This window comes from Mesoplodon bidens (genome assembly GCF_964165515.1).
Source record: "Mesoplodon bidens genome assembly, chromosome: 13".
In the NCBI taxonomy this organism is placed as follows: Eukaryota; Metazoa; Chordata; class Mammalia; order Artiodactyla; family Ziphiidae; genus Mesoplodon; species Mesoplodon bidens.
Window position 1 is genome coordinate 37,592,955 of NC_138169.1, and position 19,874 is coordinate 37,612,828.

The 19,874-nt window shown below is 39.1% G+C and overlaps 1 protein-coding gene across 2 annotated transcripts in view; it reads left to right on the forward strand.

Moving 5' to 3' along the window:
• The window catches only part of YES1 (YES proto-oncogene 1, Src family tyrosine kinase), an 81,159-nt gene that overhangs the window by 39,567 nt on the left and 21,718 nt on the right, over nt 1-19,874 (forward strand). For both annotated transcript variants that reach the window (XM_081251698.1, XM_081251699.1), the window contains exons 2-3: nt 13,090-13,362; nt 17,172-17,271. In XM_081251698.1, coding sequence (XP_081107824.1) covers nt 13,098-13,362; nt 17,172-17,271 — 365 coding nt within the window. In that variant the 5' untranslated portion in view covers nt 13,090-13,097. The remainder of the gene's footprint in view (nt 1-13,089; nt 13,363-17,171; nt 17,272-19,874) is intronic.

Sequence of the window (19,874 nt, forward strand, 5' to 3'; positions counted from 1 at the left end):
CATCAGCCTTTTGGGATTAATCTGTATGATTAGATTGTTCTGTAGTTTATGATTTTTATGAGACTCTTGCCTCTTCCCTATTACCGTTTTTATGTTTAGAATAAAAACCTTCTGGAGTCTAAAAGAGCCTAACTCATTAAGGTGAGTATAAATTTTAGACTTACCAAGTGGGTACATAAATGCTACCTTAAAAATTATTTCTTGAAATTAAAATGAAAATACTACAGTGCACTTTAACCAATTACAGTAAAACACTTAAAATGTTAATTTGTTTGAAAGTGATGATGATGATGATTTTTTTGGCCATGTGGAGTGACATGTGGGATCTTAGTTTCCCGAACAGGGATCGAACCCACACCCCCTGCAGTGGAAGCGCAGAGTCTTAACCACTGGACCGCCAGGGAAGTCGTGAAAGTGGTTATTGTTAAGGAATAAGTCCATTATCTGTTACATAAACTGACTTAAATTTATTTAGAAATAATACTCTCTGGGTTTCCCTGGTGGCGCAGTGGTTGAGAGTCCGCCTGCCGACGCAGGGGACATGGGTTCGTGCCCCGGTCCGGGAGCGCATCCGGAGCCTGTGCTCCGCAACGGGAGAGGCCACAACAGTGAGAGGCCCGCATACCGCAAAAAAAAAAAAAAAAGAAAAGAAAAGAAATAATACTCTCTGCACTTTAATGATATTAAAACCAAGGAATGAAATGTGTTTTTTAGGGATTAACTTTTAAGAACTTTTTTTTTTTTTTTTTGGCTGTGACTCACAGCATGTGGGACCCTAGTTTCCTGACCAGGGATTGAACCCATGCTCCCTGCATTGGAAGTGTGGAGTCTTAACCACTGGACTGCCAGGGAAGTCCCCTTTAAGAACATTTAAAGTGGCCATGATGGATTTACCATGATGGATTTATCACTCCCCCAAAACCAAAAAACTGAAAATCTGGACAAATTATATGAAACAATTGTTTTCAGACATTGAACAGTAACAATACAGGACTGGGATTCCCTGAAAGACAGGAAACAAATGAGGTAAGCTGGACAGTCACCTAATCACCCCAGCTTTCTCTAGAGGCATGGTCTGAATTGCAGAGCAGGGATAGGGATCTTGGGCAAAGGAGAATGGTCCTTTTTTTTTTTCTTTTCTTTTTTAAAAAATTTATTTTATTTATTTATTTTTGGCTGCATTGGGTTTTCATTGCTGTGCGCAGGCTTTCTCTAGTTGTGGTGAGCGGCGGGGGGGCGCTGCTCTTTGTTGAGGTGTGCAGGCTTCTCATTGCAGTGGCTTGTCTTGTTGTGGAGCACGGGCTCTAGGCATGCAGACTTCAGTAGTTGTGGCACGTGGGCTCAGTAGTTGCGGCTCACAGGCTCTAGAGCACAGGCTCTAGAGCGCAGGCTCAGTAGTTGTGGCACACGGTCTTAGTTGCTCCAAGGCATGTGGGATCTTCCCGGACCAGGGCTTGAACCCGTGTCTCCTGCATTGGCAGGCGGATTCTTAACTACAGCGCCACCAGGGAAGCCTGAGAGTGGTCTTAATAAGTTGAGGAGATCAGAATTCATGGAGGCCAAGGCAGCTGGAAATTGCAGGGGAGAATTCCAGCAGAAAGACCACTATTTAGAAAAATAAGGCTAGGGCTTCCCTGGTGGCGCAGTGGTTGGGAGTCCGCCTGCCGATGCAGGGGGCGCGGGTCGTGCCCCGATCCGGGAGGATCCCGCGTGCCGCGGAGCGGCTGGGCCCGTGAACCGCGGCCGCTGAGCCTGCGCGTCCAGAGCCTGTGCTCCACAACGGGAGAGAGGCCACAGCAGTGAGAGGCCTGCGTACCGCAAAAAAAAAAAAAAAGAAAAATAAGGCTAACAGTCTGCATAGGAGTCTCTCTGATTTTTTGCTGAATTCTGGAAGGTACCTGCAGAGTGTGAAACTGTAAAGTCAGGCAAAGAGCAGTTTGTTGTTGTGAGCTGGTGGCCCTTTGAGATCACGGAGGGTTGGGAGGCATGTGAGGTTTTACCAACTGGAGGAGAAAAAGTCCTTGTTGGTTACTCTGGACTTCTAAGAGAAACCTTGAAAGGGCTGTGGTGCTAGACTAGATTAATAAAGGAATATTATGAACAACTTTATGCTAATATAAATTTAATAACTTGGGTGAATTGGACAAATCTTGAAAAAGTTACCAAAGTAACACAAGAAAAATCAAATATGAGTAGCCCTGTATGTTAAAGATATTAAATTTGTAATTGAAAACTCAAGGCCCAGATGGCTTCACTGGTGAATTCTTTTGAATATTTTAGAAGTAATACTAATTTTAACTCTTTAAAATAATAGAGGAGGAAGGGAACATTTCCCAGCTTATTTCATGAGGCCAAAATTACCCTGATACCAAACACAGACAAATTAGAAGAGAACTAAAGAGCAATATCTCTTTGACTATAGACATAAAAATGTTGAACAAAATATTAGCCTTTAGGAATATATTAAAAGGGTAATATATGATAACCAAGTGTGTTTTATTCCAAGAATGTAGAGGTGCCAAGGTGGGGTTAACGCTCAAAAATCAATTCGTTTAATCCACCATATCAGTTGAGTAAAGGAGAAAACCCATGTTATCATCTGAGTAGATACATAAAAATATCTGACAAAATTTAACACCCACAAAAACTCTCAGCAAACACAGAATTAGAAGAGAATGTCCCTCAGCCTAATGAAGGTCAGCTACAGTCTTACAGCTAATATACTTTTTTTTTTTTTTTTTTTGCTGTACAAGGGCCTCTCACTGTTGTGGCCACTCCCGTTGCGGAGCACAGGCTCCGGACGCGCAGGCTCAGCGGCCATGGCTCACGGACCCAGCCGCTCTGCGGCATGTGGGATCCTCCTGGACCGGGGCACGAACCTATGTCCCCTGCATCGGCAGGTGGACTCTCAACCACTGCGCCACCAGGGAAGCCCCATAGCTAATATACTTAATGGTGTTGACTAAATGCTTTTCCCTTAAGATCAGGAACGAGGCAAAGATGTTCTCTCTCCTCACTTCTATTCAGCATGTACTAGAGGTGCTAAAGGAGAGAAAAAGTGTTTATTTGTACACATGACCTTGAATATAGAAAATCCTATGGAACTAAAAAAAAAGCTATTAGAACTAAGATGTGAACTTATTAGGGTCACAGGATATGAGGTCAATATGTAAGTACCAAGTATATATATTATTAATATATTAATATATATTTATATAAGTGATGAACCATTAGAAATAGAAATAAAGTAATGCCATTTATAGTAATAACAAAAACCATGAAATGCCTAGAGATAAGTTTAACAAAAATTGAGCAAGACCTATCTATACACAGAAAATTGCAAAACATTGCTGAGAGAAATTTTTAAAGTTCTAAATAAATGGAGTACTGTATTCTTGGATCAGGAGATCAATATTTTCAAGATGTCAGTTCTCCCCAAATTGATCTGTAGATTCAATATCATCCCAGTCAACATTCCAGCAGGCATTTTTCTAGAGATTGACAAGCTGACTTTACAGTTTGTATGGAAATGAAAGACCCTAGTGCACAGGCAAACTGCAACTTCCAGGCCAAATCTGACCCACTGTTTGTTTTTGGAAATAGTTTTATTACAACATTGCCACACTTAGCACTTATGTATTGTCTATGCACTAACAAGTGACATGGTGGAGTCAGGTAGTTGTGACAGAGACCATTTGGTTTGCAAAGTTTAAAATGTCTATTCTTTGACCCCTTCCAGAAAAAGTTTGTTGACCCCCTTCCATAGAGTATCCAAAACAATTTTGGAGAAGATAAAAAAACACTGGAGGACTTACTTTACCTAATTTCAAGACTTACTGTAAAGCTATAGTGATGAAGACAGTGTGATAATTGACATAAGCATAGACATATAATATAAAACAGTGGAACTAATAGTATAGAAACAGACCCTTGCATTTATGATTAATTGATTTTTTTTTTGCTGTATGCGGGCCTCTCACTGCCGGGGCTTCTCCCACTGCGGAGCACAGGCTCCAGACGTGCAGGCTCAGCGGCCATGGCTCAAGGGCCCAGCTGCTCCGCAGCATGCGGGATTCTTCCGGACCGGGGCACGAACCTGTGTCTCCCGCATCGGCGGGCGGACTCTCAACCACTGCGCCACCAGGGAAGCCCTATGATTAATTGATTTTTGACAAAGGTATCAAGATAATTCAATGGGAAATGGATAGTCTTTTCAACAAATGGCAGTTGAAGAATTGTATATCCAGTTTAAAAATATGGGATCATAGACTTCACAACGTATACAAAAATCCACTTAAAATGGCTCAGTAGGCCTGATATAAAGAGCTAAAACTTCTGGTGAAAACAGGAGAAATTCTTCTGGTGAAGAATTCTCAATTAGGACACAGCACAAACCATAAAATTAAAACTTCTTAATTGAGCATCAAAATTAAAAATCATGTTCAAGGATACTGTTATAAAAATGCAAAGGCAACCTATAGGTTGGGAAAAAATATTATATTTGACAAAGAACTTGATTCTAGAATATTAAATAATATAATAAGTAGTATTATATTAGTAAATATTCTTGTTTCCAGAATATATTAGAAAGAAGACAACCCAATTAAAAAATTGAGTTGAACAGATACTTCACCAAAGTAGATATGAGTAGCAAATAAGCACATGAAAAGATGCTTAATATCAGGTACTTAGTCATTAGGAAAATATAAATTAAAACCTTAACAACAGCACTACACACCTAAAAAAATCAACTGACAATAACAAGTGTTGATGAGGATGTAGAGCAACTGGAATTCTCATTTTGATGGTGAGAATGCAGAATGTTAAAGCTGCTTTGGAAAAGTGTTTGCAGTTTTTTATAAAGTTATACTTCCCATACAGCCCAGCAGTTTCCCTCCTAAGTATTTACTCAAATGAAATGAAAACTTGTGTTCACAGAAAAGCCTATGTGTATGTGGTCATAGTGGCTCTATTTGTGATTTTCAAAAACTGGGAACAACCCAGATCAACTGGGGAATGAATAAACTGTGGTATATGCATACCACTCAGCAATAAAAAGGAATGAACTAAAAAAAGGGGGTGGGGGAGGGGAATGAACTGATACCTGCAAAAGCATGGGTGGATCTCAGATGCATTATGCTAACTGAAAAAAGCCAGAATCAAAAAGCTACATGCTCTGTGGTATCTGGAAAAGGTGAAACTGTAAGAACAGAAAACAGATTAATGGTTGCCTGGGGTTGGAGGGAGAGGTTGACTACAAAAAGTGCCTGGAGGTGTCATGGGATGGGGGTGGGGATGGAACTGTTCTTTATCTTCATTGAGGTGGCAGTTGCACGACTGTATGCATGTGTCAGAACTTGCAGACGTGTATACTAATATGAGTGGATTTTACACATTTATGCCTTAATTTTTAAAGATAGGGTTTTAAAAGTGAGAAACTGACCTATTGATGTAGTAAGATATGAAAGAATCATCATTGCATCTTAGTAACCATGCAGTCTTAGATTGCCATTGGATCTAATCTGAGAGTAGAAATAATACTGGATTTTAGAGGGCAGGCTTGAGATTGAAATGCTCTTGATAGCATTGGCAAATTGAATGGTGGTAAAGGTGTTTGGCAGTTACCTAAGTCCTGACCATTGTTTATATCAGTGAACTAAAATCAGTGGTAAATCAACAGTTCTAATGATTTTGGTAATGCTCATGTTGTAAATGTGTGTAACATCAATTCAGCCATATGCATTTTATATTGTCAGCTACCTTTGATATCAGTAGATTTCAATTGTCAAAGCTTTTTAGATAGAATAAAAAGTCAAAGATCTGTGTAGACTACTTGGATCATATCCAAACCCAAGTAAACATGTGATAGGTTTCTGAGAGGGGAAAGAAAGACTTAGAAGTGTTGTTGAGAATGTGGAGAATGAATTCACATTCACTGCTGGTGGTGATGCAAAATGGTACAGTCACTATGGAAACCAGTTTAGCAGCTTATTACAGTAACTTAACTTTATATGACCAAGCAATTCCATTCCTTAGGTATTTATGGGGAGAGGGGGGAGAGGCACATATCTACCCACCCGAAGACTTGTATGGGGATGTTTGTAGCTGCTTTATTTATAATAGCCTCAAACTGGAACAACAAGTGAATGGAAAAACAATTATGGTATATGATAGGGTTTAGTTAGCAATAAAAATTAATGAACTACCTATATATGCAACAATATGGAAGTATCTCAGGTACACAATGCCTAATTTAAAAAAAAAAATGCCAGACACAAAAAAGACTATAGTATTATTCTATTTATATGAAACTCTAGAAAAGGTAAATCTATAGTTAGAGAAAACAAATCAGTGATTGCTTAGGGCTGGGGTTGGGGATTTTCCCTATTGGGAAAAGGGTACAACAGAATCTTCTGGGGGTGATTGGAATCTTCTGTATTGTAATTATAATATTGGTTGCACAGTTACAGACATTTGCCGAAACTCATTGAACTGTGCACTTTGAATGGGTGCATTTTATTGTATGTAAATTACACCTCAAAGTTGATTTTTTTTTTCTTTTTTTGGCTGCGTTGGGTCTTCGTTGCTGCATGCAGGCTTTCTCTAGTTACAGCGCACGTGCTTCTCATTGCGGTGGCTTCTCTTGTTGCCGAGCATGGGCTCCAGGCATGCGGGCTTCAGTAGTTGTGGCTCGCAGGCTCTAGAGCGCAGGCTCGGTAGTTGTGGCACACGAGCTTAGTTGCCTCACGCATGCAGGATCTTCCTGGGCCAGGGATCGAACCTGTGTCCTCTGTATTGGCAGGCGGATTCTTAACCACTGCGCCACCAGGGAAGTCCCAAAGCTAATTTTTAAAAAAAAGAACATTTTAGGAAAGAATATCTGATAGTGTCTAAGGGAAGAAATTTCTGTAATCTAAATTTTAAATTCATATTTCTCAGAAAATCTTAAAGTAACAGTAATATTCAAATTGAGGTAAAGCCTTGTTTTTCAGCAACTTATTCATACATCTTATACTCAAGCAAATATCTATATGAAATCATTTGCTTAAAAATTAAATTTTACTTTTATAGACTGTAAATTTTACAGTCTTTAAGGATAGCTCAGATTTATGTAAATACTTGGAGAGAAGATCTATTTTTGTTAAGGTATTGAATCTTGATATGTTGAAAGGGATTTAATATATTAACCATTGTCATGTGATTTGAATAGTTTATTATTTAAGATCCTTTCAGCTTCAAGTAACTGAAAACCAAACAAAAAATTGACTTTTAGAGTAGATATTTATCTCACATAGTAAGATTTCTGGAGCTAAATTGTGTTCTCGGGTTATTGTAGGGTTATATAGTTCAGTAACTGAGCAGCAGCATCAGGGACCCAAGTTCCTTTCATCTTTCTGCCCTCCCCTTTTCAGTATGTTTGTGTCCTCCTTTCACATGGGTGCTTGGTAGTCTCAGATTTAGGCATCAACACAATAACATCTAGGGAGTGAAAATGGACTACTTCTGTCTTGTATTCCTTTTTACAAGTGAGGAAAAACTTCCTAGAAGCGCATACTCATGGCTTACACAGTTAATGGCAAAGGGATAGGACCAAGAGTGGCTTAAATCAGTCATTATTTATTACCTGGGGCTGGACAAATGAAGGAAGGTGAACAAAATCAGGGTTCTTTTATCAAAGCAGGATGGCTGTTGAGTAACCAAGTGTCTGCCGAATTAGATTACGCCAAGACTGCGAAGGAAAGGATCTGTGAAGTAGACAAAGAAATCATAGAAAATGTTTTGATACAAAGTATATGTTCCCAGCTTAGGAAGATGTTGCATTCCAGAAGTCACCATATTTTCATGGCCTAGTCATTACTTTATTATTCAACTTAACTGCGCTCTTTTACCTTCATGATGCTGAGAAATGCTCTTGTGAAAGTCATCAGTGAGCTCCTAATTACTAGTCAGCTGGCCTTTTAAAATCAGTTTAAATGCCACTTGATTTCATGTTGGTCTTTACCATTATTAGTCATTTTCTTCTTGAAAGTCTATTTCTCTATTCCCACTGTATTATTCTACTTGTTAAAAATGTATTAAATACTCCAAACTAACAAAAAGAATTATGTCTATTACCTACGTTTAACACATTAACATTTTTCTCTATTTGCTTCATTTATCTTTCAAGAAAAAAAAAAAGTGCCACAGATACAGTTGAAACTCTTCCCCAACCCTTTCCACTATCTTGAAGTTAATGATTATCCTTTCCAATTGTGTTTTTGTATTTATGAAAGCACTCCCAACTCTTAATTGCTGCTTCCTAATTTCCTTGCCCGTCTATCCCTTATCTGTAGGTGTCCTGCAACACTGTATTAATTTTTCACACCCCTCCAAATCCGTGCCTTGGGTGAGTTTTATTATCTCCAAAAAGTGTGGTCACACTGTGAAAAGATTTTTAACTTTTCTCTGGTTTCTACCTCTTTTAGAGCTTTACACTTACTGTCATTCCCCACTAGACTTCTCAACATCATGCCCCACAGACCCCTGAAACTAACATCTGAAACTGAACTGGTTGGTCCAGAAAAACCTGTTTCTCTTTTCTCTACCTCATGGTGTTACTTCCCACTCAGTTCAAACTTAGAAACCTTGGCATCATCCAGCCCCTAGCACGCACACAGTAACTACTTTTAAAGTGTTTGGTGAATTGTAGGGACTGAGTAAATGACTCCTTTTTCATGTCTCCTCCACCCATACCCAGCCGATCCCCTAGAGTTGATTATTTTACTTGGTGTGTACCTCTCATTTCCCCTCATCTTTGGCCCCAGTATTCCTGCTTTTGTCCTGCCTCACGTGGGTCATGGCAGTAGTTTTGTAACTTGACTAACTGCCGCCATTCTTCCTTTCTTTCCACTCTATAATTTGTCCTTTTACCACAGTTATTCTAAAACACATATTTTCTGCTATTCACCTTTTTAAGAATCTTAACTTTCCAATGCTCCCTGGATAAATCTAAAAGTTATTGCTTAGCAAATAATCCTCTTTGTGTGTAAATTCTCCTCTAACACTAGCCATCCGTCCCACCATTCTCAAAAACACCCCCTTATACTCCTGCCACAGGGTTTTCTGTTCCCCAAATACACCATGCTTTTCCAAACATCTGAACCATTCTTCCCACTTCATTCTTCCTGGAATATCCTAGTTCTTCTTCCCTAAATGTCCAACTCTTCAAGACCTAGCTCAGATGACATTGTCTGCAAAATTTTCTTTCCCAAGCACTCAAGGCAGAGCTCATGACTTCTGTTGTATTCCCATGATGTTCTGTACGTACCTCTGCTCTAGTGTTTTTTTTCACTCTGGCATTTTTCAAATTTTACAATACTGTATTTTTTTCCTTCACTTATTTGTGACCTTTTTAAAGAAAAAGAACCATTCTTGCCATCCTTAGCTCCCTTTGTAGTGTCTAATAAATATATGTTGTTAATAAATATGTATCTGTAAGTTAGTAGCTTGGAACTTGAAAGAGGCTTTTCCCATGTAAATATTTTAAATAATGTTATGTTTCTAAGACAGTCCATTAAAATCTGTATAACTCATTGCACCTGAAGTTTACTTAAAAATGTAAATCGCATCCTACATTTATAATATGTTTCTAGGGAATTCCCTGGCAGTCCAGTGGTTAGGACTTGGCACTCTCACTGCCAGGGGCCCGGGTTCAATCCCTGTTCGGGGAACTAAAATCCTACAAGCAATGCAGTGTGGCCAATATATATATATATATTATATATATATATATACACACATTTATATACATATATATATTAATATTTCTAAAGGAGATGGGCAGCAGTGATGGCTCCTGTGTATTGATACTGGGTGCTATTGGAACTGGACTGAAAATGATGTTCTGTCCTGGAGCTATTGAAAAGAATAAGTGGGTAGATGTGAGAAGCTGGACCAAAGACTCTAAGAAAAAGAGACTGGAGGACAGTAGTAATGAAAAACTGGTAGAGTGAGGGAAAAAAGATATGACTTTTGAAGGAAGAGGAGTTAAGTTAGGAGTGATTTCTTACGGGGAGAAAAGACCTTAGCAAAGATCCTGAGTGAAGAAAAAGGTGAAAATGAGGAATTAAGGAAGCTGGAAATAGAAATGAGGGTGGGTAAATAGTTATGGTAACCTCGGTTATGAATTGATGTATTTCAGTTGGTCTGTTATCAAATTTAAAATGTTAGCACCGTTACTGTCTTTCATAATTTTTTCTCTGTCATACAACTGCTGTTCTTTCAAAGTCTATGTAATTGTTTAAATATTTTTTTAATATTTAGGCTTTGGATATAGGTAATAGTGAAAGTCTTGTATAGACTTTAAAATATTTTTGCAGTTTAACATATTTTGTGGGTATATATTGATTGTTGATTAAAATTCACCCTTCAGCCTTGACTGTTGAACCAAAATTTGCCAATCTCATAAGCAAAAAGGATACCTTTAAAAGTTTGCATTTATTGATTGATTGATTGATTGTCGTGCCACGCGGCTTTTGGGATTTTAGTTCCCTGACCAGGGATCAAACCCAGGCCCTCAGCAGTGAGAGTGCGGAGTCCTAACCACTGGACCCCCAGGGAATTCCCTAAAAATTTGCATTTATTAGAAGACTGGGATGGTTGGACGTATCTTCATATGCTAACTGGCCTTTCATATTTCCTTTGTGAATTGCCTGTTGATAGGCTTTCCTATTTTTCTAAGGGGCTTATATATATATTTTTTAATGTGTAAGAGTTGTCTGTATTAAGAATGTCAACCAGTTTTCATATGAGTACATTTATGTGTTGAGAGAACAAGTAAGAGCATGAGCAAGTGCAAAGATATTCTCTCTACTTCTCATGTCTTTAGTTTCACTTAAGAGTTTCTGTGTCCACATCTGCCCCCCCCAACTTAATTATGTATCTCTGTCTTTTCCTTTAAGGTTTCTACTTTTACGCTTTAAAGGCTTTTCCAACTGCTAGGTTATGAAACAGCTTACCTTTAGTTTTTTCTAACACATTTAGAAGACTGCCTTTTATATATTTAGTTTATTATTCTCTCATAGTGTTTTCAGTAGATATTTAAGTTTCCAGTCCCAGTCATGTTCCAATCCTGTGCTTTATTGTCACGTCTTCAGAATATACCTGTTTTAAGATAGATGTGAAAACCTTCCAACTTTGAGTTTCTGAGACTGTTTCTCTTTTAATATTTATAGCTACATTTTAAATCAATATTATGTAGTTGAGTCTGTAAAAATGTTCAGTCTTTCAGAATTGATGAAGCAGTCATCTTATCACTCACCTCCTTCCTTTTTTGAATGCTGTAAAAGAAGGGAAATAGTGTAAAAAGTAAGTGAATTAGGGGAATTCCCTGACAGTTCAGTGGTTAGGACTCTGCACTTCCACTGAAGGGGGTGCGGGTTCAGTCCCTGGTTGGGAAACTAAGATCCCGCATGCTGCGCATCACAGCCAGGGGAAAAAAAAGTGAATTAATGAAATCACCATTAGTTCTTCTGCAGGAAGTGAATGGAATAATGCAGATTTTGTATTTTCAGTAAACATACTATATGCAAGTCATGTTGGTAGGCTGTACAGTATATAAGAGGTGAGAAACTCTTGCCTTTTAAGAAGTGTGTTGCCAGTGACTTGAGGGTAGGCTGGGAATTAGCAAAAAACAAGATGCAAGTGAGAGTCTCGTACAAAAATCTCTCCAGGGCTTCCCTGGTGGCGCAGTGGTTGAGAGTCCGCCTGTCGATGCAGGGGACACGGGTTCCTGCCCCATTCCGGGAAGATCCCACATGCCGCGGAACGGCTGGGCCCGTGAGCCATGGCCGCTGAGCCTGCGCGTTCGGAGCCTGTGCTCTGCAACGGGAGAGGCCACAACAGTGAGAGGCCCACGTACCGCAAAAAAAAAAAAAAAAAAAAAAATCTCTCCAAAAGTACATTAGAAGTTTTAAGGAAGAAGGTATTTTACCAGTTATGGAGACAGCCTGAATGTTAAAGTAACATTTGTAATGACCCTCAGTGAATGGATAAATTCACTAGCAGGTAGAGATGTGAGGAGATTATTAACTGACAGAGGCACTTTTAGGACGGAAAACACAAAAATGGGAAAGCACAGGGCATATGTATTGGAGAAACAGGAATTTATTTTTTCTCCATGTGTGCATAAGATAAGTGAGGAAATGATAAAGTGGGAAAGATAAATTGAAGTCCAATTTGGCAAGCATTGAGAGTGTATCCATTGGTAGGGAAGGGAAAAGATATAGAGATGCATTATCCCGTGTAGTAGCCACTAGCCACATACAGCTGTTGAGCACTTAAAATGTGCTTGAGATGTACTGTAAGTTTAAAATGCACACCAGATTTCTAAGATTTAGTACAAGAGAATATAAAACATCTCATTAAAATTTTTCATATTGATGACATGTTAAAATAATTATATTTTAGATTTATTGAGTCAAATCAAATATATTATTAAAATTAATTTTACCTGTTTTTATTTTTTAAATGTATTTACTAGAAAATTTAGAATTATATGCATGGCTCAGATTATATTTCTGTTACACAGTGCTGGTATAGGTAGAAGGAAAACAACCAGAATTTGCTAGTACCCACTATGTAGAACCAGAGATTGTCTAGAAGTTGTGAGAAATTTAATCCTTAGAGAAAACCTTATGAAGTAGGTGATATTATTGTTCTCCTTTTTCAAGTAACTGAGGTGCAGAGAAGTTAAGCAACATACCTGCAGTCACTGCACTAGGAAGTAGGAAGCTAGGATTCAAACTCTGGCCTCTGGCATCAGAGCCCATGGTTTTCCCAATACACTGTGGCATGTTGTCGTTGAACCATTAAAGGAGATTGAGCTGGAGAATGACATGATTGGAATGATACGTTAGCAGAATTGTAATAAAGATAAATGAGGTGGCGAGACTTTATTTGCAGCTGTCTAGGTTCTTTTTGGTTTGTTTCGTTATTGTTAACTTATTTGCAGGGGGAAAATGCCTCATTTAAAGTCACCTATTGAGTTGCACCTTTTGAAGTATACTTTATGTTAACTGCTTCTCAAAATTTGCCTTATCACCTTTGTAGATTTGATAATGGGCTGCATTAAAAGTAAAGAGAACAAGAGTCCAGCCATTAAATACAGACCAGAAAACACTCCAGAACTGGTCAGTACAAGTGTCAGCCATCATGGAGCGGAGCACACTGCGCTGGCACCAACGTGCTCCACAAAGAGCACATCCGGTAACTTCAGCAACCTTTCCATGACACCATTTGGAGGATCCTCAGGGGTGACACCTTTTGGAGGAGCATCTTCCTCATTTTCAGGGGTGCCAAGTTCCTATCCTGCTGGTTTAACAGGTGAGATTTAAATGGACAATCCTGTTGTTGGTTTGAGAATGTGACCTTGGGCAATACATAAAGTTTGCCTGCTGTAAGAGAACTAACTTACTGGGGGACTATTAAAATAAGTTTATGTAAAAATTAGTGTCTCCAACATAAATTCGAGTCTTATTGTGTACATGGATATTATTCTGGGAAATTTGGTAGTAATCTGATGGTGATTATGTACTGGGTTATATAATTATTTCACTAATTCATTTTTCAAATAATTATTGAGTGCTGACTGGCAGGCACTGGAAATATAAAGATTAAAAACGTATACCCCAAAGGGAACCCTCCTGCACTGTTGGTGGGAATGTAAATTGATACAGCCACTATGGAGAACAGTATGGAAGGTCCTTAAAAAGCTAAAAATAGAATTACCATATGACCCAGCAATCCCACTGCTGGGCATATACTCTGAGAAAACCATAATTCAAAAAGAGTCATGTACCACAGTGTTCATTGCAGCTCTATTTACAATAGCCATGACATGGAAGCAACCTAAGTGTCCATCAACAGATGAATGGATAAAGAAGATGTGGCACATATATACAATGGAATATTACTCAGCCATAAAAAGAAATGAAATTGAGTTGTTTGTAGTGAGGGGGATGGACCTAGGTTCTGTCATATGCAGTGAAGTAAGTCAGAAGGAGAAAAATACTGTATGCTAACACATATATATGGAATCTTAAAAAAAAATGGTACTGATGAACCTAGTTGCAGGGCAGGAATAAAGACATAGACATAGAGAATGGACTTGGGGACTGGTGGGGGAGGGGGAAGCTGGGTCGAGGTGAGAGTAGCGTGGACATATACACACGACCGAATGTAAAACAGGTAGCTAGTGGGAAGCAGCCGCATAGCACAGGGAGATCAGCTCGGTGCTTTGCGATGACCTAGAGGGGTGGGATAGGGAGGGTGGGAGGGAGGCTTAAGAGGGAGGGGATATGGGAATATATGTATATGTATAGCTGATGTACTTTGTTGTACAACAGAAACGAAGACAGTATTGTGAAGCAATTATACTCCAATAAAGATCTATTTTAAAAAAAAGTATACCCCTCCCTCCTGGGGACTTCCCTGGCAGTCCAGTGGGCACAGGTTCGATCCCTGGTTGGGGAACTAGGATCCCACATGCCATGCAGCACGGCCAAAAAAGAACAACCCTGAAAAATGTATACCCCTCCCTCTAGAATATTACAACTTCTGAGGATTGTAAAGTGCTAACCATTATTAAAGTATTATAGTAGTTACTTGATAAATGTTAGGTAAATGGCAGTTTCGTGATGATAATACAGTTTTCCTATTAGATACTACTGCCTAAAAAAAGAAAAATCCTGAGGCTCAGTGTTTAAATGATTTTTTTTTTCAGAGTCACAGATAATAAGCAGGAGGGCACAGATTTAATGCCCTATTCTAGAACTTCATTTATTACCCTACAATATCCTTTCAGAGAACAGCAAGAAGTGATGGCCAACAACCTTTCATGGAGGCAGAAATGCTCTAAAAACGTAGTCAGAAACTTCAAAAAGAGAGATGGTTCTTTTGTGAAGGGTCCCCTGTCGGGATGCTTTTCCCTTGAGTAACAAAGCACAACTGGCTTTAAAAGTAGGGTGAGCTCCAGGATTCCTTGATCCAGCAGTTCCTTGATATCATCAAGGACTCGAGTTTCTTTGGTGTCTCCCTTGCAGCCCTTGGAGTGTCCACTTTATCCTTAGGCTTGGCAGAACAGCTGCCAGCACCAAATTGAGCAACATGAGGGGACAAAAGAAGAATCTCTTCTACAAGCATGGACTATAAATGTGTCCCTTCACTCTGCTCACCTCCAGACCAAAAATAGTGACCAGAGAATGTCAATCACAAATTCTGTTAGACTCTTCATTTGAGAAGTTATGGACTTCAAAGAGTCAATTATAGTCTTAATTCCAGTCCCCTGACTCTAAATACTTCAGTAATAGTTGGTCATGATGGTATTTCTCAGTCACCAGTAAAAGTTTATTTTCAGGATTATATGTTCTGGAAAGATAGTAATCCAAAATGATTAAATGTTGAGAAGACATACTTGAGTTACCTAAAGCAGTTTATTTACGGGAAATAGTCCATTCATGGGTATTAGTTTATTGATGAGCGTCTGTGTGCCAGGTATAGTGAGTTGTAAGCAAGAGAAACAAGATTTCTGCCCTAATGGAGTTTACATTATAATGAGGGTTGGATAATAATTACAGAAACAACTGAACAGGAGGATTAATGGTTCATAAATACTATGAAGGAACTAACTAGAATGATTTTATTGAAAATTTTATTTTCAATATTTTCAAATTTTATGATTTTATTGAAGTTATTGAAGAGATTTCAGTAAAGAATGTGCACGATTGAATTCCCTTTCTAAAAACTTCCCTCTGGCAGCTTCATGAAGGGTGGATGTAGGGAACCAGATATAGAAGTGAGTTAGGCTATTACTTTCCCAGTAAGAGAAAACAGGGACGTGGATTAGGGTGGAAGAGCTGGAAATGAAAAGGAATTAGATAAGGTACTTTAGAGGTAGAACTGACAGTGCTGGTAATGGACTTGGCTTGAATACCTGACTGGAAGTGTTCGCTGAGGTAGGGAAGACTTCAGTAATACTTCAGGTTAGAGGAAAAAAGTCAACACCTTTGTGTTTTCTTTTGTTTTTTTGTGGTTTTTTTTTGCGGTATGAGGGCCTCTCACTGTTGTGGCCTCTCCCGTTGCGGAGCACAGGCTCCGGACGTGCAGGCTCAGCGGCCATGGCTCACAGGCCCAGCCGCTCCGTGGCATGTGGGATCTTCCCGGACCCAGGCACGAACCCGTGTCCCCTGCATCGGCAGGCAGACTCTCAACCACTGCGCCACCAGGGAAGCCCAACACCTTTGTTTTGTACCTAAAAACTTTTAAATGCTTGATAGACATTTGAGATGTCAAATAGGTAGTTAATATATGACCGGGCCTCAGGGGAGAAGCCAGATAAATGAGATTCTGTTCTTTCGCTTGCAGATAATAGTTTGGCTATTTAAGTTGCTTATGTCTTAAGCAACTACATACAGTGCTTTATATGACAAAATTATTTTTGGAATTTATAATCCATATCAGCCATACCATTTAATTTCTAAGAAAAACATGCTGTTTTTATCTTTGTATTAAATATAATAAATAATCTTAATAAAACCCTAGTTATTACTGTTAGTCTTTTTTTTAATTAATTTTTATTGGAGTATAGTTGATTTACAATGTTGTGTTCTGCTGTACAGCAAAGTGAATCAGTTATACATATACATATATCCACTCTTTTTTTAAATTCTGTTCCCATATGGGTCATTACAGAGTATTGAGTAGAGTTCCCTGTGCTATACAGTGAATGATTAGTCTTAAGGATGGGAATGTTCACTTATTGTTTTTAAGAAATTGAGATGATCAATGCTAGTTTATAATACTCGTTAATGCTTTTTCTGCCAAGGAATTGATTTGAACTTTGTCTTTTCAAGCTAGAGATGTTGCAGCTATGAATCAAGATTAAAAATGTCTCTCTGGGTCTATAGAATTTTAGAATTTGTAGAGTACAGTAGTCTCATGGAAGGCCTTAAGATAGCATCTTAATAACTTGAAAACTTCAGCGAATTAAATCTCCAACTTTTAAAAATAGATTCTGGAGACCAGGAGAAAAGAACTATGCTTAAGCTTTTTTTGTTGGTGTTGGCAATGTTTTTAAATTTCTCTGTTGTTAATTTGTCTATATAATTTACCTTGGTCTTTTTTTCCCCCAATAGGTGGTGTTACTGTATTTGTGGCCTTATATGATTATGAAGCTAGAACTACAGAAGACCTTTCATTTAAGAAGGGTGAAAGATTTCAAATAATTAACAATACGTAAGTGTTATGAACATTTTATGGGGGAGAAATACCAACGGCAGCCTACTTTACACTGAAACCACTGAGCTGGTTGATGATTCAGAGATGGGAGTAGTGGGGCGTGGGTCTCTGCCCACTGGATTGGATGATACATTTGGTTTCTTTAGACATACGGCATAATACTACTGCCGGAGCCAGCAGTTATGGTTTCTACAAATTGTGTTGCTGTGGTTCTGCCATAAACAGTAGAGATTTAAGAGTGAGGATTGAGGGAGTATATGTAAGTAAGTACCTTACTTAAAAAAACCTTTATAAAGATATTTCTATGATCCCATTTATCTAAGTACTCGATGATTTAAAGATCTTAATCTCTTTCTCTTAAAAAAACAAACTAAAAAGGCTAAGGACCTCCTGCAGTCCCAAACTGACCATGTTATGTTGCTGTTTCCTTAAGTGACTCTCAGACTTCTTGTCATTTAGTGGGCCACCGTAGAAAATTCAGTGCTTGTTACGGAAAATAGATCCCATAATTTCATTAGCAGGCACAGCGACCACTTTGTAACTTCTCAGAATAGACATTTATGGTCTCTTTGCATCCAGTCATGTTTCCTTCCATCCTTGTTCCCACTTGCTACCAATTATTTTTTGAGAACATGAAATGTGATTCTGTCTCTCGGCTTTAAAATCCTTCAGTAGCGGGGCCTCCCTGGTGGCGCAGTGGTTGAGAGTCTGCCTGCCGGTGCAGGGGATGCCGGTTCGTGCCCAGGTCCGGGAGGATCCCACATGCTGTGGAGCGGCTGGGCCCGTGAGCCGTGGCCGCTGGGCCTGCGTGTCCGGAGGCTGTGCTCCACAACAGGAGAGGCCACAACAGTGAGAGGCCCAAGTACCGCAAAAAAAAAAAAAAAAAAAAATCCTTCAGTAGCTACTGGCTGCTGTCAAGATAAAAGAGCAATAAGAGCAGGCGTCATTCATTGAGCTGCTTCCCCTTCCTCACTCCACTGCCCAGCCAGACTGAATTACTTATTTATGATTCTGAATACACTGGGGGTTCTCCCCTTCTCTGTGCTTTCACACATGCGATTTCTTTTTTCTGGAATGTAACTTCTTGTCCCTCCACTTTTCTTCCTTCTTCTGGCCAACCCTATGCATCCGTCAAAGTGTATATTCCTGTGTCCTTTCTCAAGGAAGCCTTTCTTGATATTCTTTCTACTTTTCCTGCCTGGCCCAGTCCCCACCTCCTGCTGGATTTGGTGTCTCTCTTACATGTTTACATAGCAACCTGTGCAAACCTCAATTATAGCTGCCATCACAGTTTTGAATTAAAATTTATCACTTGCCTATCATCCTTTTAGACCAGTGGTTCTCAGCATGGGGGCAGAATCACCCAGGGGACATTTGACCATGTCTGGAGACATTTTTGTTTGTTACATCCATGGTGCTACAACTGGCATCTAATGGGTGGAGGCCAGGGATGCCGCTCAGCATCCTGCAGTGCACAGGACAGCACCCCACCACAAAGCGTTGTCCAGCCCAAAGTGTCAGTAGTGCCGAGATTGAGAAATCCTGCTCTAGATGGAGTTACTTGAAGATAAGGACTTTTTACCTGTTTCTAGCACACTCTATTGTAAGGTCTGTTACTTAAAGATATTCAGTGAATGTTTGAATGAATCAGTGAATGATTATCAGGATCAAAGTTTTCAGTTTGTATATCTGAAAGTACTTAATATATACTAGGAAGTTACAAGCCAAGTATATGAGTTTGTAAACATTTGAATTACAAAAGGATTTTCCATTTCATTTTTTAAAGATCAGATTCACCTCAAGAATTTATAAAATTTCAATGTAGACAAAATATTTTCAATACTTATCTCTGGTAAAGCAAAACATGCATCTAATCTATAGTAGCAGAACCCATATGTCTTCCTCATTGCAGATTGATAATATACTCTCCGTTCACATCAATTTTGGAAAAGTCAAGGCTTATCTATTACAAACTACATGTAGTTCTCATGTTCTGAATTGATTTTAGTCTTATTTGGATATTCATGGATAACATTCTTGTAAATATCCTTTATTCCAGGAATTAAATCTTTTTATTATTGCTCATTGCTAGTATTTTGGTTACAGTAGTTCTAGGGCATCTGAGTTTTTTCTCCTAATATGATAGAAAGAAACATTGTAATTTTATGCATTGTTAAAAAGAAAATCATCGGGACTTCCCTGGTGGCACAGTGGTTAAGAATCCGCCTGCCAGTGCAGGGGACACGGGTTCGATCCCTGGTCTGGGAAGATCCCACATGCTGCGGAGCAACTAAGCCCGTGAGTCACAACTACTGAGCCTGCGCTCTAGAGCCTGCAAGTCACAACTACTGAGCTCGCGAGCCACAACTACTGAAGCCTGTGCACCACAACAAGAGAAGCCACTGCAATGAGAAGCACGCACACCACAACGAAGAGTAGCCCCTGCTTGCCGCAGCTACCGCTCACCACAACTAGAGAACGCCCTCGCGCAGCAACGAAGACCCAATGCAGCCAAAACTGATAAAGAATAAAGAATAAAAAAATTTAAAAAAAATCATTTAGCAATAAAAAAAGAATGAGCAACTGATAAATGCTGAAAA